The sequence below is a fragment of the Dermacentor andersoni genome, chromosome 7 (assembly GCF_023375885.2).
Source record: "Dermacentor andersoni chromosome 7, qqDerAnde1_hic_scaffold, whole genome shotgun sequence".
Taxonomy (NCBI): Eukaryota; Metazoa; Arthropoda; class Arachnida; order Ixodida; family Ixodidae; genus Dermacentor; species Dermacentor andersoni.
The window spans coordinates 80,474,434-80,492,185 of NC_092820.1; the positions used below are offsets into that span (position 1 = coordinate 80,474,434).

Consider the following 17,752-nt stretch of genomic DNA (forward strand, 5'->3'; position numbering starts at 1 on the left):
GATCGAGGCAAAGTGCTTCATCAAAACAGAACGCGAAGAAAAGCGACGGTTCCCTCCGCAACCACGGCGTCTCCTTTGAACCTCCTCTCCGGCTCTTTTGTAGGGCCTCTTTCTCGCCGATCACCTCTGTTCCCAAGCGCGCGCGAGCTAGAAAGAAAGAAAATGTGGCGAGGACGATAGCAAGAGCCGCGGGCGAGGAGGAAAGTGTGCGCTGTGGGCGCGTGACGAGCTCTAGGCGGCAGCTTCGGCCCTAGGCCGCGGACTGCACTGCCTGGCTGCATCGAAACGCGCCAAGCGAGCGCTCCTCGTCGGCGGAAGCAGCAGCAGCAGCAGCTTTCCTCTTGACTTCGCAGCTTGCACGCGCGTGAGCGCCTGCGTGTGTGCCTTGCCGCGTTCGCTTCTCAGAGGTGTGTGCGCGCGCGCGACCATCTCCATCTCTCCTCCCGCGATTGATGCCACTCTTCTTCGCCGCGTGTCGCCAGCGCAACCAGAAGGAGGGAGAGAAAACCCTTCCTTGATAGGAGGAGAGGAAAGAACCCTCCGAAGTGCCCGTCGGTCGTCGCCTTGGTTTTCGGTTCCTGCAGTCGCCCACACTCCGCGGGAACGCCCTCCCCCAATCTCGAGAGAAAGAGAGAGGGGGCGCGGGACGTTTCCAGCCTCACCTCCTTGCTTGCTTTCCTCCGCGGGCAGCTGTGACGCCGTCGACTTCGACGACGACGACTACGACGCCGCCGCGACGGCGGCAACGGCACCGTTAGAAGAGGGAGAGCGAAGCCCCGTTCGCGTTGCCTCACGCCTCCCAGCATCCGCCGCCATCATGGCCAGCCGCTTGACGCCGGGTCCCACCGCAGCGCCGCGGCGCACCGCCGCGTCCGACGCCGGGCTGTCCTAAAAGCCATCGGAACGAACAGAACCGCCTGGCCGAATCTCACGCTGCTGCCATCGACGCGAAGCAGAAAGGTAGGGGCGCGACGCGACAGGGGCCCGTCGGAACTTCGTACTTGCGAGACCGTCAGGTGATTTCGAGGACGCCCGAGGTTCCTATACGCGGGCACGGAAGGACGGGGCACGTCGAACGCCGACGCACCGCCTTTGTGTCAGCATGTCGACGACGACCACGACGACGAGGAGGACTTGGTGCGCGCGTCGCCCGCGGCAGTGTGCGACGTCTGTGCTCCTGGTAGGCCTAGCGACGGCTATCGCCGTCGTGCCGTGCGTGGTCGTGGCTCAGGACCCGCCGCACTACCCGGCACGCCAGTTTCGGATAACGACCACGACGACGACCACCACCACGACGACGGCGGCGCCGGCGTCCGTCGCGCTGTCGGCGGCATCAGCGGGACTGCGTTGTGACTTTGAGGAGTCCTGTGGCTGGACTTGGAACGCCGGTTTCGCGCTTGCCAGCTCGTCGAACAGCAGTGACGTGACACCGGGCCGCGCCAAGGGTCCGGCCCCTGTGCTCGGAGTCTCGTCGCCTGCCGCCGACTCCGCGCGCAATGTTTCAGGTACGGTGCGTTCTGTCACGCTCGTTATAGTTACAAATGAGCGTCACTGATCGACATAGTCATTCGTTTGATTTGCCACGTGTAGTGAACCTGTGGGCGGCCGTTTGTACCGTTTCACGTATGGTTAACGCCTGTTAACCGGCGCTGGAGAGCGTGCGGTATGGTCGACTGTCGGCGTTCTCTTCACCGTAGGGTTCGCGGGCCCCATGTCCATGCCTTGGTTAAGTTTCAATGTTTCTATGTGGGGTTCCTCTGGAACGATGCCATCAGTGGTGGTGGGGGTGTTACATCAGGTGGTGTTATCTTGACATGCTTGGTTCCGCCTACAGATCTCGTGCGCTGTTAACACTGGTGGGTCACTAAACGCTCATCAACTCATTGACTCAGAGGAAGGCAACCAACAAGCGCTAAATTCCTTTCCTGATTACTGCGGGTCCTTCACTATACGTCTTGAAACATTGTTCTGGGATCATCAGTGACATTTTGACACTTTCGAAATATCATATTGTAAATTACAAAGATTGCTCAGATCACCCGCAATTTGAATCGACTTCTCACGCGAACAACGGAGTGCACTGGTATAAACGGAGCTCACGAATTCGTGGCCATAATGTAGATTCCCGACGTTCGATACGTGCATCTGTGATAACATTAATTATTGTACGTAGAACAGACGGAAGCCGGTTGAAGAATTTGGCAGGAGATGAAAGCTTTTGCCCGGCGATATCGAAAAACAGCGAGAGAAAACGGAAGATATGTAGGGCCTGCGCCAACAAAAACGTTCTTACTGCTGAACTGTTCGTAGGAGTCTATGCCGCTCAATTGTGACGTTGGACATATGATTTTATGACATAGGACATATGCTAAGTAGCTCTTTCGAACGAAAAGATTCGTTAATTTCGGTCCCAAAAGCAGACCTCGAGAAATACGCAGGGAACGTTGCGAACTCGTCATCGAAAAAGAAATAAAAGAAAAAGACGTTCTTCGAAGAAACCTGCATACAGGACAAGAAAAACAGACCTGCACGCCTTCTTTTCCCGCTGCGTGGTCTTGCCATCTTGGCGATCAGTTTCCCCAATAGGTTTCAACCGTCCCATTCAACTCACCATACTGCTGCCCTATAAATCGATTCATTAGTTACTCTGCGAAACGTCTGTAAGCCGGTTCAATAGAATTTCCTTAAACCAACGTTGAAATGCGCCGAGAAGTCTTGTTTCCTTTTTCTTTTTTCTTTATACTGGAGCATCTTGCCCTGTCACATATGCGAGTATTTAAACTAAAACGTGGGCGTCTTCCTCATGTAACAGTTGAAGTGGTGACTTGCAGATCGTCCACGAGCCAATACCGCTTAACTGTGTGATCACTTTGTGCCTTGGCTGCTCTAAGAATTCCCTCACGGGTTACTCAACAGAAGAATCATCATCATCATCATATTTATAGCCAACGCAGGAACAAGGCCTACCCCCGCGATCTCCAATTGCTCTTGTCTTACGCCAGCTTTGATTTTTCATTTCCTCATGCCATCTTATTTCTCCCGTCCCCAACAGCGCTCCCATTACTTGTGCTTCCCTTCCATTCTCTGCCATTCTAATAATTCTAATATTAATGTGAATTCTAATGTGAACGTGAATTGAATGGAATGTGAATTCTAATAGACCGCCTGTTATCAGGCCTACGCGTCACCTGCGCTCGCAGCTCCATTCCTTCTTCTTAATGTCAACTAGAATATCGCTTGCCCCTGTTCACTCTCTAACACACACCGCTGTATTCCTGCCTCTTAACGTTCCGCCTGTCAGCTTGCGTTCCACCGCTCGCTGCGCGGTCTTCAGCTCCTCCCCAAGCTTCTTTGTTAACCTCCAAGTTTCTGCCCAGAACTTTTCGAGGTTAGCGGTAAGCTTCCAGTGACGAGGGGAAGGCTGGCGACCACCCGCTTGATTGACCCACTTGAAGATTGTGCCCCTTTGCGTGACTCCCCTCCCCCTCCCCCTTGTTGATCGGTACACTCCGGCAATTACTGTACATAATTATCTCCACTGTCACCCACTGTTAAATTGCACTCTGTGGGAGACGCCGTAGCGGAAGAACTATCCGAATCAATTTAGACCATCCGAAGGTTCTTTGAAGTGCTCCGAAATCTAAGCAAACACGATCGCCCTTGCATTCGGCCCCGCTCGAAATGCGGCCGCCGCGGCCGGGAGAAGCCGAACCCGCGACCTAGTGCTGACCAGCGGAGCGCCGTATCCATTGTGCCACAGCGACGCGTAAATGTCCGCCGTGGATGATGGAGCAGAACACTTCGGACAGCTCACGGGATTTTCAGGCGTTGGACCTCGCGGAAGGCGTATACAGACAGGACCAAAATTTCTGTTCCAGTAAGAGTTGTTCGAAGGCTTCGGCAACAAGAGACGCGAAACGTCTGTGTCAATGTGGTTGCGGTGGTGTATTGTGTCTGCAAGTAGATTTGGCCCGGTGATTGAGGTCGGTGGCTGCTCCGCCTGAGACTTCTCTTGCGGCGTCAGTGGGATATTTACCCACATGTCCAGCAAATTAGTGTCTCTTAGAAACGTCGTAAGAAGGTGCGAAGAAGGCGGGATGACCGTAAAAGTGCCAGCATGGTTGCTCGAGACGGGACGTACCGATTCTCGGTGCTGTACTTCACGCAATGATCCCGGAGACATCAAACACTTCTTTATGATCGTGCCCCTTCCCCCTCCACTCCTCTCGTCTTCGCGCTACCGTGGTGAGAGAGTTCTCGTCAGAGCCTACAGACGAAAAATCTTCCGCACCCGTGCCTGCAACATCTTGTCTTTCCGAAAGGGTCCCCTACAGCCAGCGAGGCTGGTCCTGAGGATTTAAGTATGTTCCGAAAACCAACATGTCTGTAACATATGCGAAAAAAAAGATAAAGACCGTTAGCCTGGCACTCGGCGATACAGCAAGACGCAGAAGCAAGGAATGCAATACCCATCCGGTCGTTGTGCAAGCCGGCCATCCTACGCTCTCCAATGCATACACCAGCCAAAAGAGCTGATTCCTTTGTCTCCAGCAAATAGAGGAAGATGATTTTTTCATAACTTCAGTGAAACGCTATAACTGTTCCTTTTTGTCCCGTATTACGCTTCGCAATGCTTCTGTTCGGCTTCACCGTTAGTGCCACTGCAATCCCACGATGCTTCAAACAACAAAGATCGGGTTGGAGAATGTACAAAATTCCGAATAAGAATTGAGTAGTGCTTGCCATTCGGTCCTTAGATTACAGAAATGAGAGATTTTTGGACATTTGTTTCTGAGCCAATATGTAAGATAAGTTTAGTTATTATAACACGCAGGCGCAATTTCTAGAGGTGCTTGTCTAATTGCCGTTAGTCCAACTGAACTGCAATTATTTAGCCCCTTATCCGCCAATGACTGCTTCTAAGCACTATGCCTATATAGGCATTATTGCTGTGCAGAGGCAATGGTTTCAGATCTAACATGTACATTAATTTAGTACGTCATTATTCACGGCAGCTCGCAGTCGTTCAAGACAGGACGTTTTCCAATTCGTTGGTTGCCTCACCTTATCGTAAATATCATTGCTTTCTTTTTTTCTTTTTTTTTTAGTGGCTGACTTTAAGAAAGTCATTTTGGTGCCTCTTGGTGCCGCTGGTCAGTCTTATACTGTGTCGTGATAATAGTACTCAAAACGATGAAAATGATAAGAGTAAACAGTATAAAGTATACAGTTATTAAAGGGAAAATGAGACATCCACCCGTTCGTAGCAATCGCCACAAAGGGATTACAGTTGAATCAGTTCACCATGTCTCAACAGCTAACGCTATGTTTTTTGTTCTTTCCAGGACATATAGTGAAGGATTCGGTATTCGATTTGCTTCACTTCATTTCTCGCATATATTCGTTTCGAACTGGAAACGTCACTATGCAAACACGCCCCGATTCTGAATTTTGGCGTTATGATGCGTTATCTGATTATGATGATGATGATGATGATGATGATGATGATGATGATCTTGTGGGCATCATTAAGGAGTGTGCAATAGAAGTGGGTGGTAACTCCGTTAGACAGGATACCAGTAAGCTATCGCAGGAGACGAAAAATCTGATCAAGAAACGCCAATGTATGAAAGCCTCTAACCCTACAGCTAGAATAGAACTGGCAGAACTTTCGAAGTTAATCAACAAGCGTAAGACAGCTGACATAAGGAAGTATAATATGGATAGAATTGAACATGCTCTCAGGAACGGAGGAAGCCTAAAAGCAGTGAAGAAGAAACTAGGAATTGGCAAGAATCAGATGTATGCGTTAAGAGACAAAGCCGGCAATATCATTACTAATATGGATGAGATAGTTCAAGTGGCTGAGGAGTTCTATAGAGATTTATACAGTACCAGTGGCACCCACGACGATAATGGAAGAGAGAATAGTGTAGATGAATTCGAAATCCCACAGGTAACACCGGAAGAAGTAAAGAAAGCCTTGGGAGCTATGCAAAGGGGGAAGGCAGCTGGGGAGGATCAGGTAACAGCCGATTTGTTGAAGGATGGTGGGCAGATTGTTCTAGAGAAACTGGCCACCCTGTATACGCAATGCCTCAGACCTCCAGCGTACCGGAATCTTGGAAAAACGCTAACATAATCCTAATCCATAAGAAAGGGGACGCCAAAGACTTGAAAAATTATAGACCGATCAGTTTACTGTCCGCTGCCTACAAAGTATTTACTAAGGTAATTGCAAATAGAATCAGGAACACCTTAGACTTCCGTCAACCAAAGGACCAGGCAGGATTCCGTAAAGGCTACTCAACAATAGACCATATTCACACTATCAATCAGGTGATAGAAAAATGTGCGGAATATAACCAACCTTTATATATAGCTTTCATTGATTACGAGAAAGCGTTTGATTCAGTCGAAACCTCAGCAGTCATGGAGGCATTGCGGAATCAGGGTGTAGACGAGCCGTATGTAAAAATACTGAAAGATATCTATAGCGGCTCCACAGCCACCGTAGTCCTCCATAAAGAAAGCAACAAAATCCCAATAAAGAAAGGCGTCAGGCAGGGAGATACAATCTCTCCGGTGCTATTCACAGCGTGTTTACAGGAGGTATTCAGAGACCTGGATTGGGAAGAATTGGGGATAAAAGTTGATGGAGAATACCTTAGTAACTTGCGATTCGCTGATGATATTGCCTTGCTTAGTAACTCAAGGGACCAACTGCAATGCATGCTCACTGACCTGTAGAGGCAAAGCCGAAGGGTGGGTCTAAAAATTAATCTGCAGAAAACTGAAGTAATGTTTAACAGTCTCGCAAGGGAACAGCTGTTTACAATAGGTAGTGAGGCACTGGAAGTGGTAAGAGAATACATCTACTTAGGACACGTAGTGACTGCGGATCCGGATCATGAGACGGAAATAATCAGAAGAATAAGAATGGGCTGGGGTGCGTTTGGCAGGCTTTCTCAGATCATGAACAGCAGGTTGCCATTATCCCTCAAGAGAAAAGTTTATAACAGCTGTGTCTTACCAGTACTCACGTACGGGGCAGAAACCTGGAGGCTTATGAAAAGAGTTCTACTTAAATTGAGGACGACGCAACGTGCTATGGAAAGAAGAATGATAGGTGTAACGTCAAGGGATAAGAAAAGAGCAGATTGGGTGAGGGAACAAACGCGAGTTAATGATATCTTAATTGAAATCAAGAAATAGAAATGGGCATGGGCAGGACACGTAATGAGGAGGGAAAATAACCGATGGTCATTAAGAGTTACGGAATGGATTCCAAGGGAAGGAAAGCGTAGCAGAGGGCGGCAGAAAGTTAGGTGGGCGGATGAGATTAAGAAGTTTGCAGAGACAACATGGCCATAATTAGTACATGACCGGGGTTGTTGGAGAAGTATGGGAGAGGCCTTTGCCCACTGCCTTTGCCCTGCAGTGGGCGTAACCGGGCTGATGATGATGATGATGATGATGATGATGGTGCGTTATCTATAGTGATCTGCAGTTATCTATAGCTAATTTTCGTTTTGACATTTGCATTACTCGCGTTTCGATCGCGCGGGCCACTGGTGACTCGTTATCTTCTACGAAACTACAAAAAAAATTTCTTACGCTGCAACTATTCGTAAATGTATATGCCAGCCAATTGTCGGGCTGGGCATGCTGTTAATGAAAGTGGTCAGCGAAGGGCAATTGGCACGCGCGAACCAAAATAATTTCGGCCACTGAAGTATAGAAGCAATCCCGCAATGCAGCAGCATGACGGCGATATGAAGCAAAAAGGAGATGATGATGATGATGATGATAATGATGATGATGATGACAATAATGATGATGAAGAAGAAGTAAAGGAAAAAGAAGATGACGTAATGTAAGAAGGATACAACGTTGATAAAGTACAGGAAGGATGGTGATGATGGCAACGAAGAAGCAAGGAAGGAAACGATTATGACGAGCTAAAGGAAGAAAAACAAGGAGTAAGAAGTAGATCATGATGCGGCAATGTACGAAAGAGATAGTGACGAAGGTAACGTAAGAAAAAGAGGGATGCGAAGGAGAAGTCAATTACAGGAGGAATGAGATGATGGTGATGATGAAGTAGTAAAGTAAGAGGATGATTAGAAAGTGGAAAAAACGATGAAGCGAGAGGGAGAAAATGCGAGGAAAGAAAAAGCTCATGATGATGATGAAACAAAACGAGAAGCAGGTGATGAAGTAAATGAATAAGAAGAAGAAGAAGAAGAAGAAGAAGAAGAGACGCTTGGAAAGCGCCCGTCAGTGGATTCTCGCGTGACGACGTCTCGTTAATTAGAAGTCGGCAGCGAAACCAGCGAAACTCAATCAGAGCCGCGCTCCCCGATCTTTCCATAGTGTATACGGTCACCGTGGCGCCGAATGTGTGTATGTGTGCGTGTGTGTTTCTGCGTAAAAGAAGCAAGCCGCTGCTGGCGGGAGCAAATCGATTCGGCGGCTCTATGACAACCACGTGTTTTCTTTTTCCCCATACCCGTTTCGTTTCTTCCTTCCTTCTTGCCTTTCTTCATTAAGAAGAACAGACCCTGCATATTGGGCCGTTTTCGTGACGTGAAGCCGGCACTCCTCGTGCCCGCAACCGACGGGAGTTCTCAAAATACGCCTCCGTAATGATCGTGTATGCGTATGACTATGTATGCGTCGATGGGCGCTGATTGCATAGGATAACATGTGGGAGACGCTTCGCCGTGAGCAGTTTCCGTTTTCAACAGGTGCCCTTTACGATGATTGGTTCGGAGATGATCCCGTGAGCTTGGGAAGTCTTGATTAGGTCAGGCGCCGGCTCATGAACCATAAAGCTTCCTTCGAACGACGGTAGGGGGAATTGTGGCGCTGGTATCCGTGGGGGCTGCAGACACGGCGGTTCTGCCAGGATTCGAATGACGAGTAAGCACGTGGGATTTCATGAACTTTGTGCCGCTTTCAACCGGCGTCGGGACTTTGCGTTTTGATGCCATTCGCAAAAAAAAAAAAAAGCAATATCAGTGTAACATCCGCGAGGATTATGCGTGTGCTCAGTGTTTCTTGTTGCCTTCATACGTTTAGAAAAGTATGATGGCGTAGGTTGGTATGAAAGGTATGATAAAACGGTAGTAAATGAAGACACAAGATTGTCATGAAGCCACGACGACGATAAATCCACACGTACACCGCTCTCACTTTTCCCATGGTAACTGAACGCTTGCAGCACTGGTGTGTCTTCTAGTAAATTTAGTCGGAAACGTAATCGTTCAGACGCGTTTCCTTTCAGATGGTGCCTGTCTCCTCTTTCGTCTCTTTTGAATTCTTCTTGTTGGCGTGCCACTGGCTATGTCATATTGCTGCCGGGCGACACGTTGCAAGTTCGACTCCCGGCGGCGGTGGCCGTGTTTCAAAAAAATATAAATTCTGGGGCCTTACATGGCAAAAGCCATGAAATCGTTATGAGGCATGCCGTAGTTTGGGGACGTGTGGATTAATTTTGACCAACGCGTAGCACACGGGTGTTTTTTTTTTTTATTTTTTGCCTTTCGCTCGCCATCGAAATGCAGCCGCGGCGGCGGGCATTCGAACCCTCGGCCTCGGGCTTAGCAGCGCAATGCGAAAGCCAATATGCAAGGGCGCGTTAAACTTGAACAAAGGATTAAAAAAGAAAACGTGGTTTGCTGCAGCTCAATGAAGCCGACGACATATGGTTTGCCGTCATGTGGCAGTCTTTAGAGTATTTTTTTTAATATTCACCTTAATTAATTAACTAAGATGAACCATGCAAAATTTTTAACAATCACTTTAGGGCCAAGTACATTTCGTTGCGTTGTAGAGGAGATTCAGGAACGACCGATCCAACATTTTGTGTCAACCTTCGTGCTGAGTGGCGATTTTTTTTTTCAGCGTTTAAAGAAAGCCCGCGAAATATGAAATGAAACCACGTGACTGTGCTCGTACGCTACCATATTGCAGCGCCCTCACCCGCGCTTCGTGCGAAAGAACCGTGCGCGCGGACAATGGTGAAGTGAGAGGCCGTGGCTCTAGGCATCGGCTTCACAGTGCGTCAGCATCCTTGACGGTTGCAGACGGAAAGGAAGCGCCGTCGCCCCTGAAAAGCGATACAGGCTCGACGCACGGTTGAGAGCGCTGCAATACGATACCGCACGAGCACAGTCACGTGGTTTTATCTCATATTTCGCGGGCTTTCTTTAAACGCCGAAAAATATCGCCACGCAGCATGTAGTACGTTGCCACAAAAAACTGGATCGGTCCCATTTCCGCATCCCCTCTACAACGCAACGAAACACAATTGGCCCTAAGGTGAATCTTAAAAATTTTGCATAATTGAGCTTAGTTAATTTCATTAATAAAGTTTACCACGACCACCACAAGCGGAATATAAAGAAAGATACTCAATGGAGCGCCTCATGGGGGCAAACCGTTTGTTGCATTCAGTTGCGGCTAGCAACTTTTTTTTAAAATCCTTGCTTGAAGTTACGTGAAACACTCTGTAGAATCCCGGGTGATAGAAATTATTACGAAGCCCACCACTATGGCATATCTGCCATAGCCAGATGAGCAAGAAGATGACCCGGGGGCTTCGAATTCTTTGTTAGTCGCAAACATACGGAGTAATAGGCGATGAAGTCAGAGATAGCATAGGGAAAATGTATCCTTACGTTTAATCTCGAGGTAGGAATAAGAACGTAAAGGGAAATTAACTGGACGGAAAGACAACTTGCAAGGGCGCTTCGCCTAATTCTGCCGAATTCCTTTCCTGTACCCTCTTGTTCTCTGCGTTACTCCCCATGCAAATTTGGCCGGGTTTCCCTTTATATAACGCGTTTCCAAGGGGCTTTCTATTGTCTAGCTGCCCCCCGTTTCACTTCCACAACATAGTTCAAACGTAATTTCCGCAAAGTTTCACGACTTTCCTTTACCTGAAATGCACTCGAGCGTGATACACCAACTCTTCTTTGAAGAACAAAACCTGAGGGTGAGCTGTTTGGTTACCGTTATCCTTTCAACAACGATGACATTAAATGTGGTCATGAAGACAAGGATAGGAGGCAGGGCTCTATGTACTCCTCGCATCGTATTCTTTTTTTCATCAGGGCACCTTTAAATCTCTAAGAAAGATCCCTAAGAAAACCTAAACTTCATCTACCCTATTTTTTATTCCTATCTTCAAGCGTTTCTCCACCCACATTGCTCCAGCACGTCCTGAATGCGCTTCCGCGGTTCTTCCCGAAAAATTCTTAGCCGCGCTCTCAAGTCACGGCGTCCACTTCAAAGTCCTGCGAGCATACCAATTCGGTGGTGCTTCCCTAAAGCTTACCTGGTCCCTGCCGCTGCAATTCAGAGAGGAAACCCTTATAACGTCCCTTTTGACCGTCATCATCATTTTAGTTAATTGCACGCCTGTAAAAGCGTCTGCGCCGTAGGGGCTTGCCATATGGACTTGCGTATTAGGTCAACCCAACGTCAATCTATGCATAATCAAAAATTTCGTAATCGAATCATCGAAATCACTGCCACGTTCGAGCACACTATCCATTTCTCGGCAACCATTCCGTCCCTGTATAATGTACCGCCGGTTATTCGTTCAAGGCATTGCTTGACCTGTTCAAACTCGCATTTCCTCCTGGTAATCTCGAATACGATATCAACCGTTCGCGTTTGATCGACCCACGCCCTCCTCCTCCCTCTTTAACGCTACACGTAACCGTTTTTCGTTCCATCCCTCCTTACGTGGTCCGCACGTTATATTCGCGATTACAAGGCTTTCCGAATTCATCTCGAAAGTAGTTTCTCGAGAATTTCCCAATTCCCTCTACCATCTCGACGTGGCTAAGATGTCGTTTGCGCAACGTCGCCGTAGTTTGGCCCCAATTTAATCCTGCGAGTAATATTCCATCCTATAGCACAAGCCAAGCATAAATTGGAACGCGCACGCAAACACCTACACCTACTATCGTGAGGAAAAATAAAGAATTCCCGCGGTGCTGCTATGGGACACCAAGCCATTGCTAATTGCAGTGGTGTTTCCGTCGCGCTTCGTTACGGGTGGATTGGGATCGCGGGAAGCGGCGCCTGCCCTGTGCCTCCCGGAAAACCACCTTCCCTAATAATGCTCCTCTCGCGAACGCCGGCAACCTCCGTAACGTATATTGGATGTTACGAGGGAGGACTCGCCGCACCTTTAGCAGAGCTATGGATCGGCACAGCGTAATAGCGTCTGAAATAAGGAAACGACTAGTTTTCATATGCATGCATATCTGGTAGCTTCAAAGGAGGATATAAAGGGGAGATAGATAGATAGATAGATAGATAGATAGATAGATAGATAGATAGATAGATAGATAGATAGATAGATAGATAGATAGATAGATAGATAGATAGATAGATAGATAGATAGATAGATAGATAGATAGATAGATAGATAGATAGATAGATAGATAGATAGATAGATAGATAGATAGATAGATAGATAGATAGATAGATAGATAGATAGATAGATAGATAGATAGATAGATAGATAGATAGATAGATAGATAGATAGATAGATAGATAGATAGATAGATAGATAGATAGATAGATAGATAGATAGATAGATAGATAGATAGATAGATAGATAGATAGATAGATAGATAGATAGATAGATAGATAGATAGATAGATAGATAGATAGATAGATAGATAGATAGATAGATAGATAGATAGATAGATAGATAGATAGATAGATAGATAGATAGATAGATAGATAGATAGATAGATAGATAGATAGATAGATAGATAGATAGATAGATAGATAGATAGATAGATAGATAGATAGATAGATAGATAGATAGATAGATAGATAGATAGATAGATAGATAGATAGATAGATAGATAGATAGATAGATAGATAGATAGATAGATAGATAGATAGATAGATAGATAGATAGAAATGAAAGGCAGCGAAGTTTTCTACACTACAGTGGGGCAGAGGGATCCGGGAAGAAGAGGGACAGGAGAAAATGAAGTATATAGAAAAGTGACACATTTATGACAAAATGACATGACAAAAGTGACATATATTCAGTGGAAGTCTTTCAGTGGAAGGTCTGTCCAATGGAATAAAGGTAGCTCTCCTGGGCGGCACGTCGTCGATCATCACAGGACTATCGGAGGGACACGTTGCGTCTTTCTTACAGTCTCGTTGCGGCCACGGGCGCTGCAATCAGCGATGTCGGTCATTCCAGTGGGAGGACGAGCAACGCTACAATGGAATGAAGGCCGCCTAATTGATAGGCGGCCAAGATTCGTTCCCCGTGTAAGGACGTGCATACGTGAATGCGGCATAAGTGGCGCACTGCATTTGCGTTTCTTGCGGGTGGCAGCCGTGTGAAACGGCGGTGATGCGATGGCAAGGCGAATCGCATCAATGCGACAGGAGAGGGTAGATCGGGAGAGGGAAAGTCTATTCGCGCGCGGGGTATGCAAACGCTGGCGTACGGAATCGAGGGGGTGAAAATAAGAAATTTCAAGCTGCCGCCGCCTTGCGCTGTAACAAAGTTTACACCTCCAGAAGTAAATGCGAGTGTAAATCGGTGCACTCACACCCTTACACCCTTTTAGGGTGTAAGGGTGTGAGTTTGTAGACAGGTTTGCACCCTATCTCGCTTTTCATGTGTAAATTAGGTGTAAGGTGTGAGTTATCGATTTACACACTTATTCCTTTTTAAGGGTGTAACTTATATTACAATGTCCGCTCCCTTCCGCTTATCGGCGGGACGTACATTGGCGGTGAAAGGTTGCGCGGGTTGTTTCGGACGATGGAGGACACACCACATGTAAACGCTGACGCGTGAGCGTTATCGTGGTACACCGAGAAATGTGACCCGCCACAGTCGCATTCACATAAAAGTAGCCCGATTGTGCTTGCGGTTATACGTTGGTGACTTCCTTCCTTCTTTCCCTCCTCCTCCTCCTCCTCCGTTCGTGAGTTCAGAATGCTGCATGCCACTGTATAGTTGGGGCCCACAGCTTATTGGAATTAATCGTGATAGAGAAGAACAAATGCGTAGATGCGTAAGAAAAGTTGATTTGGTGCATCTTAAAAGAGTATGAATAATTGATTTTGTTGTTGTTGTTTTTTCTCGACCTCCCTTATTAAACCTGGACAACACATCTGTATACTAACATTTCAGATTTCGTTGTCGTTGATTACGGGCAGCTATAGTTTGCGTATCGGTCGCCAAAAGTTGTTCCAGCCGCAGAATTCGCGAAAGAAAACGAGGAGGGACCTATAAGATCAGCTCATGACGTCTACATAAAGCAGTTAATGCGGCAGTTCACGTCTAATAAGCATAGTACAACCCGATCTAACACCGCTTGTCACTTTTGTGAGCTAGCCGTGTTGATGAAGTACTACGGGATGCTATCGTTGCTATCATGCGGGGCAGAAACTTGCAGGCTGGCAAAGAAGCTTGATAAGATAAGCACCGCAAAACGAGCAATGGGATGGAAGTGATATGCTTAACGTCAAGAGGCAGGAAGGCATAGGTGCTGATTAGAGAGCAAACGTGAGTAACTGATGTTGTAGCTGATATTAAGAGAGGAACAGCGCTGGGCAAGTCATGTGACGCGCGTAATGCAGATGACCGCTGGTCTATTAGAGTTACAGAGTCGGTTCCAAGAGAAGGGAAGCGCAGTCGAGGAGGGCAGGGAATCGGGAAGCAGGAGGAAATTAGGAAATTTGCAGGGTTAGGTTATAGTGTCAGCTGTCTGATGACTCTAATGATGCCGATAGCGATGATGCCCACGTGCTGTAACTGACGTGAAGCTCGTGTACTTGCGCTTCGTGTGAATTTCAGTCAGAGTGCGGTTTCCTCAAGTTCATGGCAGTCTGGTGTTCGAATGTATGGTCGTTATCATTATCATTATCGTCATCATCCTATATTTTACGCTCACTGCAGGGCGAAAGCCTCTCCGTCGATCGCCAATTACTTATAAGCCTTTCGCACAATGAGTCCGTTGACAGAGAAACATCCCTTTTAATAGAGCGCGCTGCTGGGTCTCTTGATACGCGATGTTATTAAAAACCAAGAAACCATCGAGAAAAAATAAAACAGTACAATAAAAAAGGCAAAACTGGCAGCATCACCAATGCTGAATCCAGCGTCCGTATTTGTTGAGTATACTGGTCCTTTCTTGACCTTTATTTTTTTTTCTCTTTTTCTTTTCTTTCCTGAAGCTGGTTTAATACTTACAATAACAATCGCCATTTTAATAAGGCAGGTTGCGGGACAATTTATAGACGCCGTGTGGAAATCAGCGTCGGGCCAGTTGCTCGAATTTTGGCTTCCTCTAATCGTTGCGCCACTTAAGGTGAAAGACTTCGGCACTATTACGTAAAAGCGGGTCGACCCCAAGTGTTGGCGATCGCACGACGAACGAATATATGCTTCGTGCTCGTTGGACTGCTAGGTCAAAGAAAGAAGTAATGGCCGCAATAGACGGCAAGTATAGTAAATAATATTGCGGTTTCGCCCATAACGCCACGCGTTGACTGACAGGATAGCTGGCACAATATTATACGCAGACAGACTTCCACGATTTCGTCTATCGGTTCGAGTAAGCGCTCAAAGACCTGCGCGAGCAATCGTGTCGGTTCTTGTGCACGTAGTCTTTCTTTGTGCAGGAGGGGCACTCCATCGTGGTAAACAATAGAGTTGCTGTATATGGCTGCTCCAGTCATATAAGTAACTCCAGTAAACAACGGAAGAGACACGGCTTTTTCCGTAGCCTCCTAGACCGGGCTACGAGCCGCCCGATCTCGGAGGCTATGCTTCTTCCTTCTTTTTTGCTCTCCTGCCTTTCGCATTTGACCGTTTCCGTATATCGATGCTGGTTTATATTCTTTGCTGCGCAGCGTGGTGTCAGCCAATCATTGCTCTCCGGATGCATATTGTTGTTGTTGTAGTTTCGGGCAAAAGCGGAATATTATGCGCGGTGTGTCCTGTACAGGTTGGATTAAATTTTTAAAATAAATTCTGGCGAGCTTTACGGGCCAAAGCCGCCATATGATTACGGGGGCATGCCGGGTTGGGGGACTCCGGAATAATTTTCGCCACCTGCTGGGGCTATTTAGCGTTCACGCAAGCAACGGTACAAGAGCGCGTCTGTTTTTTTTTTTTTTTTTTTTTGTCATTGCGTCTGAGCGCGGCCGTCGCGTGGTTGGGCTCGAACCCACGACCTCGACCTCAGCAGCGCGACGCCGTGAACACTGAGCTACAGCCGGCGGCTGAGATTCGAACAAGCATTTGCTCGTATATAGAAGAAGGCTGAATTCGTTGTGGAGGCGTTTCTCGGTGGCGAAGTGTGGATCCAGAGGCGACTTTTTCCCTTACGCCTCTTTTTCTATCCTGCTTTACGCAGTTTAACAATGGCTTCAAGTAAGTTCCTTGATCTCGATGCTGGTTTAAGGAAAGCTGCAGAAAGTGCCGCCATCCCGTCGTAGCAGTTTCAGCGATAGCGCGCTCTCCAAACGCAGTATTTGTTTCCCCTTTGTACAGCATCGGTGGCGTATGGATGAGAGGTAAAAACCGTCGACTTCAACTCTGTGGTTGAAAAAAAAATGCGAAAGAAAGTAAAAAAAAACGCTGCACGTTTTTTTTTTTCATTTATTTACAAATTATACGGAAAAGCAGATCTGATGAATCCCGCAAGCTGGAGGAAGCTACATGAAAGGAAGAATTGTCCAACCAAATGTAGCGCGACGGAGAAAAGTGGATGACAATTTTTCCTTGTTCTTTTTTTTTTCTTCTTCAAAATTCAGACACTAGCGACACTTCAGACACTAGCGTAGCAGGGGGCGGTAGAAAGTTAGGTGGGCGGATGCGATTAAGAAGTTTGCAGGGACAACATGGCCACAATTAGCACATGACCGGGGTAGTTGGAGAAGTATGGGAGAGGCCTTTGCCCTGCAGTGGACGTAGCCAGGCTGATGATGATTATGATAATGATAATGATGATGATGATTCGCAGTATACATATATAGATATACACACGGTTCGTTCTCGACAGTTGGCACGAGCGAACGAGTCTAATCTGCGGAGCTGTCACAAAAAGGCGCCGCGATTTCCGAACGCGTCTCGCTCTCGGCGCGCGCGCTCTCCCATTGGCTCGCGCGGTCTCAGCTGCCGATCGATCGCAGTGTTTCTTTTTTATTTTGTATTTGTCTTCCCGCGCGCGAGCGCTCACAAAGCAGACATCGCGCGAAAATCCGTGCCCGATCCACCTTCACCGTCGCAGCTGCGCAGCCAACGCGATGCGCGCTCTCCATGTATAACTACGGGGTCTCGCGGATCAGCGCGAGGCCAGGGAAGGAATCCGCGACGGACTTTACACGAAAGCCTTGCACGAGATGAAATCGTGCCCCCCCCCCCCCCCCTCCCCACCGCACCTTTGTAGATTTCGCGTGCTGTAGTGGTCCAGTCTCGCAGCAACGAGATCTATTCAAGAGCGCGTATCTGTAGTGGAATTTCCACCAGATCCGCTTATGTGCTATACAACGGCACAGCAGAATTCTTGTATACCCGTCTGCGAAGGAGACGCCAAAGGCTTTCTTCGCGAAGAGCACTGGCCGGCGCAGGCATTTTGACCAATGACAGCTGGTTTTCAGAAGAAACAGGCACTAAGTCTTAAAACGGAGCAGGCGCCTCTCCTTTATATTTACTTTTTTGTTCTGTCCAGTTTTGTTT

The 17,752-nt window shown here is 47.5% G+C and overlaps 1 protein-coding gene across 2 annotated transcripts in view; it reads left to right on the forward strand.

Annotated features, from left to right (window-relative positions):
* Positions 1-285: 285 nt before the first annotated feature.
* The window catches only part of Alk (Anaplastic lymphoma kinase), a 195,795-nt gene continuing 178,328 nt past the window's right edge, over positions 286-17,752 (forward strand). For both annotated transcript variants that reach the window (XM_050181497.3, XM_055072757.2), the window contains exon 1: positions 286-1,505. In XM_050181497.3, coding sequence (XP_050037454.1) covers positions 1,103-1,505 — 403 coding nt within the window. In that variant the 5' untranslated portion in view covers positions 286-1,102. The remainder of the gene's footprint in view (positions 1,506-17,752) is intronic.